Source organism: Camelus bactrianus, chromosome 6, assembly GCF_048773025.1.
Source record: "Camelus bactrianus isolate YW-2024 breed Bactrian camel chromosome 6, ASM4877302v1, whole genome shotgun sequence".
Taxonomy (NCBI): Eukaryota; Metazoa; Chordata; class Mammalia; order Artiodactyla; family Camelidae; genus Camelus; species Camelus bactrianus.
This window is the reverse complement of record NC_133544.1, coordinates 73408639-73427779: the sequence shown is the minus strand read 5'-3', so window position 1 is coordinate 73427779 and position 19141 is coordinate 73408639. Positions and strand designations below refer to the sequence as shown.

Below are 19141 nucleotides of genomic sequence, written 5' to 3'. Positions count from 1 at the left end.
TCTGATCCTTCTGCGGCCATCCTGAGTTTTCTCTGGGAGTGAAAAACATCGGGAATGAAGGGGCATGACTTTCTTGAGGCATGGGGCTGATGACTTCTAGGAGAGAGTGTGGTACAGCCAGAAAGCATTCAGGTCAGTCAGAAGCCCTGGACGCCAGGCCTGGCTCTGCCCTCGGCTAGCTCCCAGCCCCTCCCTCAGGCTCCCGGCTGTGGCCTAGACGTTCTGCGTACACATCCCCAAGAGGGATGGACTCTGGCATTTCTGAGACACCAGCACCGGTCTTGGCCTCATGCTCCAAATTAAGCAGAAACAGGCCCACCCCCTTGGGACCTGGCCAACAGCAGTTCTGGGAGTTTCTGGTGTGAACTTGACTGCAGGGTTCATTTTTGAGTTGATTCACCTCATTCTTGGATGTCATTTTTTCATTCTCCACCTTGGGCCTTGGGGAGATGAGCGGAGATGACTGGGTCTTGGCTGAGGAACAGAAATGTATCTCCCGACAGCTCACTGCCCTAGAAATCCTTTCTTCCAGAAAGAGGTGCCTATCTTGGCCACCTAGATGGTTGTGGATCACAGAAAAGGGGAGGTCACACCCCGTCTGCAGCCTGAGGCTTACAATGATCAAAAGGGACTCTGAAGCCTTTCTCTAGTAGCTTAAGACAGGCAGGCTGGGTTTTACCTACCTTTATTGATACCATCTGACCACATCCCTACTTCTGCTCCTGGACCATTGAGGTATTTCTGCTGGTTCAGGAAGGGGGCCTCGGCAGAAGCCACAGGGAGTTACGAGTCTGAATTTCTTTAAGATATGGTTGGGCCCTCCTCACCTTTAGACCCAGGTCCTAGGGCAGTGTCTGACACATGGCAGCCTCTCAGTATTTGGAGAACAAACGAGGGAGGCTGTGAGAGATTAGGAACACCTCGGAGTCCAGATGAAACTGTAGGGAACCAGAAATTTCCATGGCCAAATTCCCAATGGCCAAATTGAGACTCGGAGACAGAATTTTGGGAGAATTAGAAAAGGACAGCCTTACTGCTTTGCCAGGCAAAGGGGAGTCAACAGGCTAATGCCTTAGACTGACTCCATCTTGGGGTTGGTGCCCTGAGGTTTTATAGAAAAACCAGATGGAACAGAAAGATGACAGCAATCGAGGTGTTTTCCAGCTGCTGCATTCTTCTTAATATTGATGAATCCACTTGGAGTCACAGAGAAACTTCAGAGGGTCTGTTCATTTTTCTGAGGCTATCAGCCCGTGACCACCTTTCTGGAATACAGCTCTGGGTTAAAGGATAAGCTATTCTGGGTAAAGAATGTATAGGGAGTGGAGAATGTGATGGAAAGGTTGGAGGCTGTTTAGCACAAAAGTAGTTAAGCAACTGAAGCAGAGATGGGGGTTTGTCAAAGAAAAAAGTAAAACAGGGTGCAAGAATTTTAAGTCCGAATGAATCAGCAGCTTTAGCATCAAGGAAGCCGTTGTGTTAGTTTCCTATTCTTTCAAAGATGAGACTTGAAAGGCACTGGTTTAGGCTGTTTAGCTAGCTAGGGGAGACTAGCCCCTTAGGCAGCACTTTCTGGACCATCTGGGTCAATATCATCTGAAAGGCTTGTTTGCAATAATGAACACCTGAGTTCTACCCACACCCACTGAATCAAATCATCTGGCATCTATATTCTGTAAGCAGCCCAATGATAGCCAGGGGCTGGGTTTGGGAACCAGGATGCTGGTTCCTCATCCTCTTGGAAAGAATCTGAAGTGCCTCTTGCTTGAGAAAATGGGGCTCTAGTCACTTCCCAGAGCACATCAAACCCCACCTCCAGCGCCAGCAGAACAGCCAGCTCCACCCTCTCCACCCCAGCACTACCTGTCAGACCTGAGCCAGCAGTGAATGTAATCAAAGGAGTGCAGGGTGGTTCTGGAACGCCCACAAGCAGGACTTCCTCCTGGGAGCTGGGCTGCCTGGCCATGCTCTGGGCGCTCTGGCCAAGGTGGCTGGCAGGCAAGGGGGTGCCCCTCCTGGGTTCAGTGCTGCTGCGGAAGAGAGAGAAGAGAGGACTTCAGTGGAGGCAGTGGCGGGTAAAGTACCTGATCTTCCATGGGGGTGTGGACAGCAGGAGTCATGGGAGCAGCGTCCCCTGTGGAGGCAGGCCAGCCCCGGGAATATGTTTGGATCTGGGCCGGGACCAATTTGTTCCAGATAACCTGGTGGAGGTTCAATTAGAGAGCTTGGCCATTTAGTAATAATAATCTTACATAATCACTCTTGGTTAGGAAGTGGAGGGCAAGGTCATGTGACACTTGCAGGTGGTTGGGTTTTGCCCAGAAGGCCAGAGCCTGGCTGCTGAGTGAGGGTGGGTGGTTGACAGGGTGGGAGGAATAAGGCACTGGCTGGGACTTTGAGGAGAGAGCCGCACTCCCAGGAGGCTGCAGTTGGCTGTTCTCCTGAGCCCAAGCTGCAGTCTCCCTAGCGACTCATCAGACCAGTACCAGCTGGGTGACTCTTGCTTTCCCTTCACCTGCTGCCCACTCCTGGGCGGGGGCCCGTGGGTGGGGCCCATCACAGGTCTTTTTTTTTTTCCAAAAAAATTTTATTGGGGGAAAACTACAAAATATTTATAGAAACAAGGTTTTCTTTTAATACTTAACCTCTTTAAACACATTACTGCTGCTGTCACTTCTGCTCTCAAGCAATAGCGGTAGGACTGTAGCCCAAGGGGAGCAGCAAGTCTGTGGTGCATGATAAACATAATTAGTAAAAATGGCCGCATGTGTTAAGCACTTACGCCAGGCACTTTGTACGACTTCTCATTTAAAACTCACCACGACCCCATGAGACTGTCATCCTAACCCCCCCTTTCTAGATTGGGAAACTACAGCACAGGGAAATCAAGTAACCTGCCCAGGACCATTCAGCTAGTCCACAGTGGAGCTTAGATTTGAACCCAGCCTGACTGATTCCAAGGTCAGGTTCATCACCAACATGCTGAACTCCCAGCACTTGCTCCGCCAAGGCCTCCCAGGTTCCTGGCACAGTGACACCAGCAACCTGGGCCAGACTGCCGCTCTGTGATGGGATGGGGGAAGCCTGAGGTGGGCACCACAGCAGGGAGGTCAGGCCCCACAGCCGCTTCCTGGAACTGAGTCCCCGGAGTTCTGTCCTTTCAGTGGGAGACCCACCCATACTATGACCTCCAGGTGAAGGTGCTGAGGGCCAGAAATATCCGGGGGGCAGACCTGTGTGAGTGACCCCCAATTCCACACCTTCTCCCCTCTTTTCCCTGGGGCCCCCTCAGAGCTCAGCAGAGGCTGGCCTCAAGTGGGCATGTGTATTTGGAGTGGGGCCGAGGGAGGCCTCTCTGCTGAGGGAGCCTGGGCCACAGCCCCGGGCGGGCAGGCGGGAGCTAGAAGGGAGGGGAGCGTGCAGACCACGGACTCCTCCCTAAGTCGGGCAAGTGGAGCGGCGCCAGCCTGGGTGGGCGGGCGGGGCGAGGCCTGCTGTTGCCAAAAGTCACCAGCTGCTCTCTAGGAGTTTCCATGCCAGTGCTCACACTGGGTGGGAGCTTGTTTCCTGAATCAGGCCTTTTCCGGGAATCACTCAATGGTCTGTGCTGCTACATGAGCTTTTCAACTGGCTGCTGCAGGAGCTCCGTTCAGTTGAATGGGAGGTGTAGCTGAGGAGATGGAGGACATTGGCACTCCCCCAACTCCCCAGCCCACCCTGCTCTTTGGCAGCCCCTTCCCCCCTTCCCATCCAGCCCCAGCCTCCCCCAGGCAACCTTGTCAGCAAGAAGAGCTAGAGGCTGAGGACCCCTCCCCATCCCAACTACAGTGTCCAAAGCTGACTGCTACGTGCAACTGTGGCTGCCCACGGCGTCCCCTAGCCCTGCCCAGACGAGGGTGGTGGCCAACTGCAGTGACCCCGAGTGGAATGAGACCTTCAACTACCGGATCCACGGCGCTGTGAAGGTGAGAGCCAGCGAGGGATAGGGCTCCCCTAGGGTGCCCGCCCTCCTGCCCGGCCTCAGGCTCCCTGCTCCTGCCCTGTCCCCAGAACGTCCTGGAGCTCACCCTTTATGACAAGGACGTCCTGGACAGCAACCAGCTCTCCTTGCTGCTGTTTGACCTGAGTAGCCTCCAGCCTGGTCAACCCTACAGACACACCTTTCCACTCAGCCAGGTGAGCCCTCCCACCTGTGCCGGCAACGAGCCCAGCTTGAGGAAGAGGCCCAGGCCACCGAGGCAGGAGCTCCTGGTCAGCACAGGCCGGGCCTCCGAAACAGACCCTCCTCCATCCTGCAGCACTGACCCCACAGATGTTTCCTTCAGTGAAACCTGACCTTGAGGGCTGAGCGCTGTGTGTGTGGCGATACCACTACCCCGTCCTGTGCCCATGAGTAGCCACAACAATGGTCTCCCCTTCTAGTCCCTGGGGCTGAGCAGGGCTAGGGGGGCAGGGATGGTCCCGAGGCTGTGGAAGCTCTTTGAAAACTGGTGCTCCCTTGCTCCCTCCCTCCAGGATTCACAAGAGCTGCAGGTGGAATTTGTTTTGAAGAACAGGTGAGTCCAGGTGGAGCTGATGCCCTCCTGTTTACTCTTAGACTCCCCAGCAGCTCCCGGCTGTCAGTCACCAGGTCCTGTGCTGGCCTGGCCTAAGAGGGGATGTTCTGATCTTGATGCCCATTTGAGGGCTGGCCAAGGCCGATCCCAAGCCCCAGGCCCTGCCATACTCCCCAGGCTCCTCCAGCTGCTTTGGTTACATTATTTTAGTAAAAGGCATCTCCAGGGGTTCAGGTGTCCCATGTCCAAAGGAGCCCCTCATCCTTTGCAGCCAGGTGCCCGCGTCTGAGGTCATCACCAATGGGGTCCTGGTGGTAAGTAGAGAAGGCCAGCTCGGGCTGCTCAGGGCTGGGTGTGGTAAGAAGTCCATGGTAGAGCCTGACATGCCCACTTGCCTCTGGAGGACACTCAGTCCCTCCTCCGAGGGGAGATGTGCTGGGGAGACCTCTCCAGGGACGAAGGAGCAGGAAGCTGCCTCCCACCTGACGGGACAGCCCAGAAGCTAGACTTCCCACCTGTGTGCTGCACACTGCTCACTTGGGCCCCTGGCTTCTGAGACTGCTAAGGAGCCGCTGTCAGGCCCGTCACCTCCCCCTCCTTTCCCACCAGGAGCCATTTCCTCCGAGTCCTGGGAGGGGGGCTGCAAGAGAAGACCCCTGCTCATAAGGCACCAGCCCTGGGAAGGTTGTTAGCTCAGTCCTGCCCCAAATACCCCTCCCCCCCACCTCCCTCCATCCATCCTGGTTCAGGGCCCGTGGACTGGCTCCCACAGGTCTATGCTTTCCTCAGGCTCAGCCCTGCCTGAGAATCCAGGGCACCCTCGGGGGACATGGGACAGCCCCACATCAAGAGTATGGTGAGTCTGGTCAGTGGCCTTGGGTCTTGCCTTCTCTCCTGGGAGGCTGGGGGCTGCTGCAAGAAGATGAGTCTGGGGCAGAAAGTGCTTACTTTTTCACTGCTTAAATTTGACCAGGGAAAAAATGTATTGCCTCTGGAAGTACTGAATTTCTGTCCCTGGAAGTATTCAGGCATAGAGTGTCAGGGGACACAGCGGGCTGGTGTCACAGCAGGTAAAGAATTTACCAAAGACAAAGGATGAAAACAAAAGAGGGGTTAAAAGAAGTTTAGTAGGTACACTGCCATAGACAGCTGAGGGCCACATAGACAAGAGGTGCCTGTTTGAGCCCTGAGGGTCAGTTGAGGTCTTTTATGGGTAAGGGGTTGGTGAACACAATAGGTCGGGTGCTGTGCATGCGCACAATTCTCTGATCTGTGGTAGGTAAGGTAAGAAGTTGTGGGTCTGTGAATGGGTGATTTATGACTCTGACAAGGTGGGCTGAAACAAGCCTGAGCTATTGTGAGATTAGGCATTACCTAGGGCTATTGCTTTGTTAGGGGAAACACGCCTAGTAAAGAATGTACTTTATCTGTTGAGGGATCACAGGCAGACATCTGAGAGCCCAGGACTGGGGATTGTTGGACTTTGAAGGACCCTAGTTGGCCCCACACGGAGGCTGTATCAGTTCAACCTCTGCTGAACAAAAGCACCCACAAAATCTCAGTGGCAGACACATCTGGTGGTCAGCTGGGGCTTGGCCAATCTAGGCTGGGCTTGGTGGGGGGACCTGGCTCTGCTCCCTGTGTCCCTCATGTACCTCCTGTTACCAGCGGACTAGCCTGGGCACGTTCTTAAGGGATCAGAAGAGGCATGAGAGAGCAAGCCCAAATGAGCAAGTTCTTTTCAAGCCTTTGGTCACACTGTGACCACTCACTAACATTTGGCTAGCCAAAACATCACAAGTCTGACCCTAAGTTGGAGGGCAAGGAACATGGCCGGCCTCTTTATTGGGAGGAACCAAGGTCACCTGGCAAAGAGTAAGAATTCCAGAAGTGAAGAACGGGGCGATCGCACTCAGCCACAGAGGGCAGCCACTCAGGCGGGGGTCCACATGTGGGAGGGGATCAGAGGCTGTGTAACAGCTAAGGTCCCCTCCGACATGGAGAGTCTGAGCCTACGGGCTGAGTTCTGCCCAGGTAGCACCATGCACTCATATGAGTCAGGCGCTGTGGTATGCATTTTACAGTGTTTTTGTTATGGAAATGACAGGCCAGCCAAGAAACAAGCACCACTCGGAAGGTTGGAGTACTCAGATTTATTACGCTGGCGGGCTCAGAGGGGCTTCTGCTCCAAAGCTCTGAGCACCTCCAAGACGTGCACATGAGGTTTTATAGGGTTAATTACAAGTATGGGGCTATTAGCCAATAAGGTTCAAACAACAAAAAGCAAGGAATCAGTACACTGGAGCTTATCAATTTGGAACAGATCACGTTACTGACACTTGTTGAGCTTGGATTTACGAGTTAGCTTGTTAGCCCAGTAAACTCACACTAAACTTCAGATTTATGAGTTAGCCCAGCAGAACTTAGATCAGTAAACCGACACTTGTTACACTTAGATTTGTGACTTAGCTCATTAGCCCAGCTGGGCTTTTCCTTCACATTTTGTTTTCTAATCCTCATAACAACCTCATAAAGTATGTGCCACCATTATCCTCTTTTAATTTACGAGACTGAGGCTCAAAAAAGAAACTTGCTTAAGGTCACACAGCCAGTAAGTGGTAGAGCACAATCTAAAAGTTGTGAATCGTATTTTATTCCGATGACTTTCTGAGGATTTCTAGCCCGGGAAGGTAAGTCTCTCAGATCGCCCTGAGGGACTGCTCCAAAGAGAGAGGGTAGGAGCTAGGATATATAGGAGTTTTGCAACAAAAACCAGGTGGTCAGAACATCAAAAGATTACTCTTATTAAAGAAAACCAGACATCAAATTAATGCATTGAGTGCTTTTCTCAGTATAGGAAGATGCAAGAGTCTGGGCTCATTGAAATCATTCGTTTGAAATGCACCTGAGCCATCTAGGGCCAGCATCCTGTTTTTTCCCATCCTGAGTCCCCTCAGGGGCGGTTGTTGTGGCTGATGGCTTGATGGCCACAGCATCCTTTGTTGACTGATGTGGCAGGCGGCATTCTCAGTCCACAGCCTGGACCAGACCCAGGTCTGCAACACCTGGGGCCCGTTTGCTCTCCCCACCACAGATTCTGTTATTTCTGACTGTGAACAGCACATACCAGTCCATAAACTGGTCTGAAAGAAGTATCACTTTCCTTATTTTCTCTCATTCCCTCCCCCCAGGTCATGTCAAGGCCCCCATCTCATCTAGTGCCAGGGAGGACGTGCAGGGAGAGAGATTCCATTTGGACCTCTGCTCCTGAGGCTTTTGGGGTCTGGGGCTCTTTTGTGGGTCCATCTGGGATCCCCTCTGCCTGGGTGTCACGTGTGGCACTTTCTGGGGTCTTGCCTGCTCCCCAGAAAGCTGTTAAAAACAGGGGGGCCTTCCTGCTCCTGGGCCCACAGGCCTCACTCTGCCTCCCTACAGCCTGGACTCACCTAGTCAGGGCTGGCCCTCCCCTGCTTCTCCCAGACACCTATCTATCCTCTCCGCACCATAAACCCACTTCTTTTACCTCCTCTGCAGACCCTCTATGTTACCCAAGGTCTTACGCTTTGGAAACAGGCCAGAACAACGTGCAGCCTCTGCTTTCTCTCTGGCCACAACCTCCCCCAAGGCAATGAGCATGGGGCTTGAATGGGGCAAGAGGAGGGAACCACCAGTTGAAAACTGGTAATTAATGTAATAATATATGATCATTATAATATGATAATTCTAGAATTCTATTTTATATACTTAATATAATAATCTCAAAATCATCAACCCAATACGCCCTGGGCAGGGCCTTTTCCAAGGCGCTGTGTGTCCCCACTCCCCCAGGCTCCCCGTTCTACCAGGGCAGATTATGGGACCCCAAGTGTCCTTCATGAAACCTTTGCTGTAGGACACAGTGCCACAGAGTGAGCAGGGTGATGAGCTGGCATTTCCAAGGGGAAGGAAGAGGGAATTGCTGCGTGGGGTGTTACTGTCAGAAGCCACGCACCGCGCCCCCCACCCCACCCCCGCTGGCTTTCACCTGCGCCCTCTGCTCCCAGGCTCCAGGCAGATTCGGCTGGCGGTGCCCGGGGCCTATGAGAAGCCACAGCTCTTGCCCCTGCGGCCTCCCGTGGATTCAGGCCTCCCAGCAACGTCTACCTTCCACGTGAACCCAGTGCTCAGCTCCAGGCTGGATGTGGAGCTGAGAGAGAAGCTCATGGTCCTGCAGGTGAGTGGCAGAGCCCAGAAAGGGGCAGAGGACAGAATCAGTCCAGCCTGGAGGAGCGCTCACTCCAGGGCTACCGCCGAGGCTCCTTTTCCTCCACTCGTGTTTTCTTCTCTGCAGAGTGGCCCAAGTGCTGGGCTGGAGGCCCAGACCAGCCAGCTGGGCAAGGGGCACATCCTGCTGTCCTCTCTGGCCCTAGGCCGGGAACAGCAGCACTTGGTAGCCCTGGGCGAGGTAAGGCTCTGTCTGGGCACCTAAGGGACCCCTGCTTGCTCTGTGTCTGGGAGAAGGGGCTCGCGAGGGGGTCAAGATCAGGCCAGCCTGGAGCTCAGTCATGGCGTCCACATCTGGGCCAGAGTTACCTGAGCAACCTGGGCTGCAGGTGCAAGAATCCCACTCAGTGCTCTCGGGGATGGGCGGTGGTCTCTTCCAGGGCCAGGAGGTGGCTGTGAATGTGAAGGCAGAAATGAGGTGAGGAAGTGTGGGGGCTCTTCTGTCCGCTAGGCTCAGCTGGGGGTTGGGGCGGTCTGGTTCCCATGGGATCTTTCTAAGGGTGGGTCTTTCAGATTGTGGGTCTGCTCCTCTGAAAAATGGGTTTGGCCAGAGGCTCTCCTCTACTGAATAGTCACCCAGTACCCAACCCCCACCCCACCTGCGGCAGCTCTGGGGACCTTGACCTGCGTCTTGGCTTTGACCTCTGTGATGGGGAACAGGAGTTTCTGGACAAGAGGAAGCAGATCGTGTCCAGGGCCCTACAGCAGGTGCTGGGATTGAGCCAGGCTCCCGACAGCACCCAGGTATGGAAATGGAACGGAGGAGCCAGACTCTAGTCACTGGGACCAAATTCCACCCCTTCCCTTGAGAGCACTCTGTGACTGGGAGGTGACAGGAAGCCTTGAGGAAGTGTGGGGACCAGAGGAGGAAGGGGGCAGGCCTGTTCACCTGAGCTGATGGGCACAGTTGGGAGAGTCAGGACCCCGTATGTAGCGAGAACAGCTCTGGCCAGGGAAGTTGTATTCATCTGCTCAGGCTGCCGTAGCAGAACACTGCAGACTGCATGGCTTAAACAACAGATGTTTATTTTCTCACCTGGAGTCTGGAAGTTCAAGATCAAAGTGCCATCAGGATTGGTTTCTGAGGAGGCTGCCACCTTCTTGCTGTGTCCTTACGTGGCCTCTCCTCTGTGCACGTGCAGGGGATTGATGGAATCACTCTGTCTTCCTCTTCTTACAAGTGCACCAGACTCTGGGAGTAAGGCCCCACCACTGTGACCTCTCAGAACCTGTATTACTTCCTTAGAGGCCTTTCTCCAAATACAGTGACATTGGGGCTTCAACACATGGATTTGGGGTGGGGGGAACATAATTCAGGCCATAACAATAGACAAAGGAATTTGGAAGTGGAGGCTCCATCGGAGCCTGTGGCTAGGAGGCAGGAGGAAAGGCAGTGCTAAGGGAGAGACCTCTGGGAAATCGGGAACAAGCTGGTGGCTTCCTCCTGGCTGCAAGTGCGCTCAGGAGACAGAGCCTGTGCCCAGCGCTGACAAGCTGAGTGAGCCTAGACTGTTGGTTTGGTAATGCCTGCTCTGTGCCCAGTCTCCACTCTGTGGGGGGAGGATAGAGAGGGCACAGACCTGCCTACAAGGAATTCTGTCTCCTCCAGCCCTCTGAAGGGACAATGCCCTTGCTGGGCACTGGCCAGGGAGCATTTTTTTCAAGATAGGAGAAGAAAGGCATGACAGGGAAAGGAACCAACAGTCTAGCGTGGAATGAGCCGAACTTTTGTGGAAAAGCTGAGCAGCCAAGAAGCTTCGGTCTGGTCCCATCAAGCACCTCCGATCCTGGTTTCTGTCACTTTGGTTCTGTGGTTCTCAGCTGGAGGCAATTTTATCCTCCTACCCACCTAGGGAACATGTGTCAATATCTAGAGACATTGTCACAACTGGGGGAGGGGAGAGGGATGCTACTGGCATCTTCTGGGTGAAGACCAGGGATGCTGCTAATCATCCTATGGAACACAGGATAGTTCCTCACAACAAGGAGTTATCTGGTCCAAAAAACCAGTAATGCCAAGGTTGAGAAACTCTGCTTTAGCTGTTCTGGGTAAATCTAGTATGTCTCCCAGGCACATAATTTCTTGGTATCACGGTTAAGAGCCATCTCTGAGGCCCTCCTGCCTCAGTTTGATAGCCAATCACTTACTAACTGCATGATGGTGAGCACATTATCTAACCTTCCCATTCCTCAGTTTCCTCATCTGTGAAATGGGGATGTCAATGGGTTGCTTTGAGGATTCAATGAGATAATACATGTAGGGCTCTTAGATCCATGTCTGAAGTGATAAGCAGTAATATACAAATGACAGTGGCGATAGATGTTGTCATCATGATTATTGTGCCCAGGTGCCTGTGGTGGCTGTGCTGGGTTCAGGAGGTGGAACCAGAGCCATGTCTTCCCTGTATGGCAGCCTGGCAGGACTACAGGAGCTCGGCCTCCTGGACACTGTGACCTACCTGAGCGGGGTCTCTGGGTCCACCTGGTAAGTGAGGTGGGGCAGGGCAGAATAAAAGAGAGCCCTGAAGGGGCAGAGGTGTGGCCTGGTGATCAGGTGGGGAGGGGCAGGAAGGGACTGAGTCCCCAGGGCCTCCTGAGTGGGTGGTGCGGGCCAGTGGGTTCAAGTGATGGGGGAGGAGAGGGCACTCACAGACACATTCATCCCTCTCTCCCCTTGCCGGGCTCCCCTGTCCCTAATTCCGTCTGGGCCCAGGTGCATCTCCACACTCTATAAGGACCCAGCCTGGTCCCAGGTGCCCTTGAAGGGCCCCACTGAAAGCGCCCAGGCTCGGGTCTGCAGCAGTAAGATGGGGGCAATATCCACGGAGCGCCTACAGTATTATGCCCAGGAACTGGGAATCCGGGAAAGCAGTGGCCAAAGCGTTTCACTCATCGACCTCTGGGGCCTTCTCATTGAATATTTCTTGTACCAGGAGGTAAGAGAAGAGCAGGTAGTAGATAAACTTGGCTCCTTTTCACCCTTCCCCATCAGCACTTAGTCCTGCTTTAGCCACAAGGCTAAGGTCTGAGATGCGCAAAGCTATCCGTCAGGTCTGAGCTCCCTGAGGGGAATGGGTGAGATCTCTGGATGGGCTGATGCTTCATCTTCCCTGGCTCCTAACCCCTGGGGAGGGAGAGGTCGGTCTTCAGCTCTCAGGTCTGTCTGTGTATTAGAATTTCCAAAAACACCCGTGCCTGGGCCTCACTTCCAGAGTTATTGATTTTGTTTGGTCAGGAGTTAAGCTCTAGTACGTATGTTTTGAAAGTGTCCCAAATGCTTCTAACCTGTAGTTAAGGCAGAAGGCCACTCCCGCGCATTGACCAAGTGGGCACGATTCACGCCACCTGGTGGTTTCTCCTGGCTGCAGGCCCAGCATTAGCTGGGAGATTCAGAGCTGAGTGGGGCTCTCAGCCCTGGGAGCCTGTGGGGCCTGGCCCACTGGTGTGAGGCTATGATTTCTCATTTCTAAGAAAAGAAGACATGTTTTCTAGTGATTAATTTTTTTAAGAAAGTAGACTGGCTTTTCGGTTATTCCTTTAAAAATGTCACTCTGACCCCTTGGGTTCTGATATGCTTTCTTGAAAGGGAGGGAAGCAGGGAGGGTGTTCCCAGTGTGTCTGAAATTGCACAAACCCCACAGTGGCTTCACCTCTGCTGCAGCCTAAAGCCTGTCCCTTAGCCAGGTGTGTCTAGAGTGCTGGCCTTAGCAACAAAATCTCATGGGCAGGCCACACCCCACAGGTGCTGGACCTCCCAAAAGGCCAAATGGCCTCCCTTCTTTCCTGACCAGGAAAATCCTGCCAAGCTGTCTGACCAGCAGGAGGCGATCAGCCAGGGCCAGAACCCTTATCCCATCTATGCCAGCATCAACGTCCGCACCAACGTCAGTGGGGAAGACTTTGCAGGTGCCTGGGTGTGGGGACCTAGGAAGGAGGTGGAGGCGATGGTTGGTGGGAGGGTGTAGGAGGCCAGGGCTGTCAAGTGGGAGCCTTGGAGCACAGGGTGCTTGCTGCCTCCTGCTCTTGTCCAGGCAGACTCCTGCTCAAGCCCAAGGGCTGGGGGCAAACACGAGGTCCTGGTGGGAAGCCCCTGGTGACATTCCCTTCACTTTGGGCCCCCAGAGTGGTGCGAGTTCACCCCCTATGAGGTCGGCTTCCCCAAGTATGGTGCTTACGTTCCCACTGAGCTCTTTGGCTCAGAGTTCTTCATGGGGCGACTGCTGCAGCACTGGCCGGAGCCCCGGATCTGCTACCTGCAGGGTGAGTCTAGGCTGGAGGGCTGGGGACAGGGCAGGGGCCGGGCCAGGCCCTGATATGGGGTGGAGGAGGTGTGAGGGCCGGGGGCCTTGCCTTTCTCCTTAGGTATGTGGGGCAGCGCCTTTGCCACCAGCCTAGATGAGATCTTCCTGAAGACCGCTGGCTGGGGCTTCGGCTTCCTCAACTGGCACAGAGGCAGCATAAACATCACAGGTGAGGTCAGAGACCCTGCTCCCTTCCCCCTCCCCAACACCTCTTTCCAGCAATAAGGTCCTGGCAGACGCATGGAGGAAGGAGGGGACGGTGAAGGACTTGGATGTCCCATTGGGTTCAGAGAAGTCTTGAGAAAATGAGTTCTAGCTTAGGGTCTCTGGATGCCCAGAGATCTGCAGAGAGGCCCTGTGGTTGGAGGGTTTGATGCGGAGTGAGGGTGCAGGTCAGAAAACCTAGTGGGAGTTGTAAGTGCTCTGTGATAAGTGCATCCACCTTTAATTCTCTACTTGGGCTCCAATTAAGTCAACTCAGACTAGGGCCGGTGGGTGTCTGGTGGATACTGTGTCCGCCCACCTCAGCGCTCCCCTTCAGCCTGCTCCTTAAGTGGCCCATGGGCTCCCCGCTCTGTAGAGTACCTTTCCCACATTTTTTCCCTGGGTAACTTTTGCTGAATTCTTGAAGTTCAGCACAGACATCATTCTGTCAGGGGGCATCTTTGTTCTGGTCCAACCCTCCAGGCCAGTCAAGGGTCTGACCACCAAGGTCCCATAGAACCTCACACACATCCCGTGTTATCCTCACCTCAGGGCACTGTTACCATTTATTATCTCTGTATGTGACTCTCCTCTAAGTAGGCTGTGAGCCCAGTGGGCCTGGGCCGGGCCCTCCTCACCTCTGCATCCCTCGTGCCTGGCACAGTGCATAGTAACTGCTCAGCAGGTGTTTAATGGGTGAAATTCTGTTTGGAAGTTGTATATGCAACTTTAAGGGCAGGGGATACTGTTTGGCACAGGCAATGTCATAGGTAACTCTCAAAATGTGGGAAACATGAAAGAAAATGTCATTTGAAAAGAATTCTGGGAAGCAGTGGTCAGAGGCCAGGGAGGTGGGATGGAGGAGGAGGAGAGATGTCAGGGCAGGGGTAGGGGGAGCCGGAGAGGGCTCCTCTGAGCCACATGGGCCGCTGGACAAAGGAGGGCGCCACTTCTCGCTGTGGTTCACTGTCCCACCCTCATCTAGACGACTGCCAGAATCTCCAGCTACACGACCCCGCGAGGCTGCGAACAAGGCTCTTCACCCCCCTGGGGCCCTTCTCCCAGGCTGTGCTGGACATATTCACCTCCCGCTTTACCTCCGCCAAGAACTTGAACTTTACCCGGGGCCTCTGCATGCACAAGGACTATGTGGCTGGCAGGGAGTTCGTGGCCTGGAAAGGTGGCTGCTGCTCTGGGGGGAGGTCTCCCCTGCTGTCTGTGCCTCTGACTCACTGGTGTCAGTGCTGCCCTTTGACGTGGGGGGTGGGAGGGGTCCTGCTGCCCAGGGGCTGGTTGGAGAAGGGCTGTGATGGCTGTGCTGGAAGGCAGGGCCAGGTGGTGGGGGCGCTGGGGTGGGAGACCCCGTGGCTGTCAGAGAGAAAGGGAGGAGGAGAGAGCTCTACTGGGAGAGGCATTTCCAGCGCGAGGAGAAGAGGGTTGTTGGAAACAGCAAGCATTCCTCTGTGCAGACACGCACCTGGACGCCTTGCCCAACCAGCTCACTCCCATGAGGGACTACCTGTACCTGGTGGATGCAGGCTTTGCCATCAACTCTCCATTCCCACTGAGCCTGCTGCCACAGAGAGCCGTGGACCTCGTTCTGTCCTTCGACTGCTCCCTGGATGCCCCCTTTGAGGTAAGGTGCGGAGAGGGCCTTTGCTGAGGTGGCCGGCTGTGCAGTTGGGGGTCACCCTTCCAGGAGAGCCTGGGTTCTAATCTGCAGGCGAGGCGCCTTGTGGACATTGTTAGCAGCACTGGTCTCCGCAGCTGAAGGAGGAGGATTGCTGAGGTTACGGGAGAGAGTGAGAGTCAGGAGAGACACCAAAGAGAGTCCCCAGGAGTCTCACTCCTGTTCTGGGCCCCGCGGTTCCTGATAGGATTCCTTGCTCCTGTCTGGGTCTGGGTCTAGGGCTGCTGTCCCTTCGTTACTATGGTAACAACAGAATCATCAGGGTCCCCTCATGGAGTCTCTACCAGCAGCTCCCTCAAACCTTGTGGGGTGATGAGGAGGTTCCACCACCCACCTGTTGGCCCTGTTTGTGTTGACTGAAGTTGCTCAGCTGGGGGGAGGCAGAACTGGCAGTGAAGCCTGGGCCTGCGTGAGTCCAGGCGGGGTCAGGCAGGGTCAGAAGCTCAAAGGTCTGGTCCCTGCTCAGGTCTTGCAGATGACAGAGAAATACTGCTTGGACCGTGGCATCTCCTTCCCCAGGATTGAGGTGCTCCCTGAGGACTTGAAGGAACCCCGCGAGTGCTACCTGTTCGCTGAGGCCGAGGACCCGCGCTCACCCATCGTGCTGCACTTCCCGCTGGTCAACCGGACTTTCCGCACACACCTGGCCCCAGGTGAGCCCTGGGGTGGTGATGGGGTGCTGTTTTGTGACTGAGTCCCCTGGACAGTTTACCGAAGTGTGCCTCCTGGCTGGCTACTGCTCCCTGGGCTCAGCATTGGCACTGGCCCGGCTCCTCCTGGTGGGTGAGACAGCTGAGATGTGGGCCCAAGCAGAACCCGTGGAACCAGCCAGATGTTCTAGGGAAGGTGGGCTTCTTGGCTCGCAGCTCCTAGCCAGAGTGCCCTACCCTGGCCCCCTCCATTTCCCCCAACAGGTGTGGAGCGACAAACAGCTGAGGAGAAGGCCTGTGGGAACTTTGTCATCAACGGGCCAGACACCCCCTATGGCATGATGAACTTCACCTATGAGCCCCAGGAGTTCGAGCGGCTGGTGGCCCTGAGTCGATACAATGTTCTGAACAATGTGGAGACTGTGAGGCAGGCCCTCCAGCTGGCTCTACACCGGCGGCAGGGGGCGGACAGGGCTGGAGGCTGACCCAGGCTGGAGTTGGAGGACTGTGACAGAAAGGACGGACCATGGGCTCCAGACCAGGGCTTGGTGGAGGGAGGAGTGGTGGATCCTGTAGGGTTTCTGCTTCCCATACTGTTGGCACCTGCCTCGAGATCCCCCTGGCCCTGGAAATCTACCAGGTAGAGGCTGGACTTGGGGCAGGAGCCTTCTCACACGTGTTTCTGGGAGGAGATGGGGTGGTATGTCTCCCCAGGGGCTCTTGAGGGTGTGGGACAGAAGTGAGCAGGGCTCATTTGACATTGGAGTGTGTGGAGGGAACAGTCTAGCCTCAGGGCCCACCCCAAACACAGAGGGACCTCAGGGGCCCCTCCAGAGAATGGGTGCTGTGAGAGCTGAGGTGCAGGTTACTGTCCTTAAACTGAGACCAGAAGCCTAGATGCATCCACCCAACCCCCACTTCCTGCAGATGGCCCCAGCCCTGACCACCCCTCCCCTCCCCAGCTCCTGGATGCAGTGCTGGGCTATCGGGAATAAAGGGGGATCGCGTGGATTGCCAGTCTGGGTCACTAACTCCATCGTCCTGCCTGCTAACTCCCCTTTGCCTCTGGCCTCCCCTGCCCGCCCCCACCACCCGTCTCTGCTCAGCCTCCTGAAGGCTGCAGGACGATATCCCGTGCTGGCTGGGCTCCAGCTGGTGGGTCTTGTGGTAGTTACTCATCTTCACTCTTTAAACTTGGGCCACATTCTCTGGTCAGGAGTACAGCTGCCACCTTGCACAAATAGTCTCACCATTCCCACAAGCTCAATGGGTGTGTCTAGAGGGTGCGGAGTGAATGGGAGCCTGCATGTGTGTGCGTGTTCCCGGTCAGGGCGGGCCCACAAGCACCTGTCAGCTGGCCAGGGATGGGCAGTGGTAGAGGGAGCCTGGCTGGGAGCTCCTGGGTTCCTGCCTCTTTCACAGACGTATCCGATGATCCGGGCAATCTCTCTCTCTCTCCCTCTCCCTCTCCCTCTCCCTCTCCCTCTCCCTCCCCCTCCCCCTCCCCCTCCCCCTCTCCCTCTCCCTCTCCCTCTCCGTCTCCCTCTCTCTCTCTCTCTCTCTCTCACACACACACACACACACACACACACACACACACGCATGGTCTCCAGGCCCAAAGTCACAGTTCGTCTTCTAACTGGGGACACCAATGTGACGAAGTCTCACCCGTCCTGACTCTGGGAAGAAGACTCTAGGTCTGGCTCCTAGTGGGAGGAAGGTGTCTAGATCCCAGCCTGTGCCCCCAGCCTGGCCTGGGACCCACAGCCTCCAGCTGGACATGAGCCAGGAGAGCTGAGGGAGCTGGGCCTCAAAAGGGCCGGTGCTTTCAGCCAGCCCAGAGTGTGAGCAGCTTGGTCCTCTCCTGCCTCCTCAGCAGGGACAGTTGCTCTTGAGATGGGCTGGCTGATTAGCTGGTTTTGTAAGTCTTTTATGGCCTTTATCTTTTGACCTCCTGTCTTCTTTTGGGGGCTCTTTTTGTTGTTGCTATTAGAGTGCACAATTAAACAGTTCTATAGTAGAGGATCTGTGGGATGTAAATGTTCTGAGTCCTTCTGTGTCTGGAATTGTCTTTTTCTTGCCCTCACTTATGAATAGTAGTCTGGATGAGGGTAGAATTCTTGGTTCAAACTTACATTTACTCAGATTTTATTGCCTTTTTTTGTGTCCTTGGGGTAGGAAATGATTTCCTTTGTTGCCTCTCCTTATGGGATGTGCCTTCTTTATATATTTGATAATTCTTGGTTGTCATCTTATCTCAGAGAGGGTTCCATACCAGCTGTGGGCTGTGATGGCTCCTGGTCACGTCACTGGCCATGCAATGGCAATGTCGGCCTTCAGGTGGCGGTGTGGGACTTGGGAGGGAGGCGGAAGGGCTTGCAGTTCCAGAGACTGGGCAGAGCCTTGAAGTGATGTTAGAATTTATTAATCTACGTTTATATCTTTTCCATCTTTAATCTAATGGGTTTGGCATTGGGGATAGAGTGAGTAAAATGTTACAAAGGAGAATTCCAGTTTCTAGATGAAAGACAGAGGGCAGGCTGAAATCACTCCCCAATATTTAAAATGAACAATTTTCAGTTGTATAGTAAATTTTCTGAACTTGTCTTTTTAAGAAATAATTTTGGTTAAATTAGCAATTGTATATTTTAATAAAAAATGTTAGGTATTATTGTTGCATAAAAGTTTATTCTATTAATAATATCTGAGTTTTTTGATCACCAGTGTGCTTTTTAGTCCCCAAGTGTACCATCAGTCTGAATGAATGTTCACTCTTCCATGAAACCAGTTGACTCTGACACATGCAAGGTGAGGAGCCTCTTGATCTGAGGGCTGCTGGCCTCACTAAGGCTCTCAGAGGTCACTCACAGGGTGTTGTGAGCGTGATCTGAGACGAGGTGACATCCTGAGCCCGGTGGCTCTCAGTAACTGCTGGCTGTTCTGTTACATAGGGTACTGACTTCTCTGAGCTGCAGAGAAGTGGCCTCTTGGCTGCTCCTGCATGATTTGGTCCTCACCATTCCCTGTGTCCTGCCAGGTGCATTCAGAGCAACCTGGTTCAGACCTGAGCTTGTTGCTGCCACATTGCTGGGGGTAGGGCTGGCTGGGGATGCTGGCCAGGGTGACCTGTCCCCTGGCCCCAAGCTTCCCCTAGACTAGGGGAAGACCTGGCCTTCTGGGTACCTTGGACAGGACTCACTCCTTGTCTTTGCCCCATGGTTCTTTCTCATCTCCCTCCCTCCTCCTGGCCTAGGAGGAGGTGTTCCACCTTCGTGTGCACCCTGTGTGTACATGCATGTGCTTTGGTGGTGCTGGCTGACCTCCAGGAGTTGAGGAAAAAGCCCTTGGGGTGGGAGCTACCCAGAGGGTGGGACCCTGATCTCACAGATCCCTGCCTTGCTGGGCTGGGCAGATTCAAGGCCCAATTCCTGTGGGATTATTGCTGCCAACACCCAGGGAGCAGGTATCTTTGTCAAG

General features: G+C 54.5%; 1 protein-coding gene across 4 annotated transcripts; it reads left to right on the top strand.

The window, feature by feature from the left end:
• The first annotated feature begins 1872 nt into the window (after window positions 1-1872).
• On the top strand, window positions 1873-18335 carry PLA2G4F (phospholipase A2 group IVF). 4 transcript variants are annotated; one of them, XM_074365942.1, is made up of 20 exons: window positions 1875-2075; window positions 3165-3237; window positions 3829-3965; window positions 4051-4176; window positions 4516-4556; window positions 4828-4870; window positions 5346-5412; window positions 8600-8769; window positions 8887-9000; window positions 9200-9237; window positions 9428-9563; window positions 11168-11304; window positions 11533-11755; window positions 12611-12725; window positions 12942-13079; window positions 13182-13289; window positions 14310-14504; window positions 14794-14960; window positions 15481-15667; window positions 15929-18335. In XM_074365942.1, the coding sequence occupies exons 1-20, from the start codon at window positions 1965-1967 to the stop codon at window positions 16147-16149; spliced, it is 2547 nt and encodes an 848-aa protein (XP_074222043.1). In that variant the 5' UTR covers window positions 1875-1964; the 3' UTR covers window positions 16150-18335. The 4 variants fall into 4 exon arrangements, with proteins under 4 accessions (XP_074222045.1, XP_074222043.1, XP_074222044.1 ...); XM_074365944.1 differs by lacking the exon at window positions 14310-14504 and having other exon boundaries at window positions 1873-2075; XM_074365943.1 differs by lacking the exon at window positions 4051-4176.
• Window positions 18336-19141: the final 806 nt, after the last annotated feature.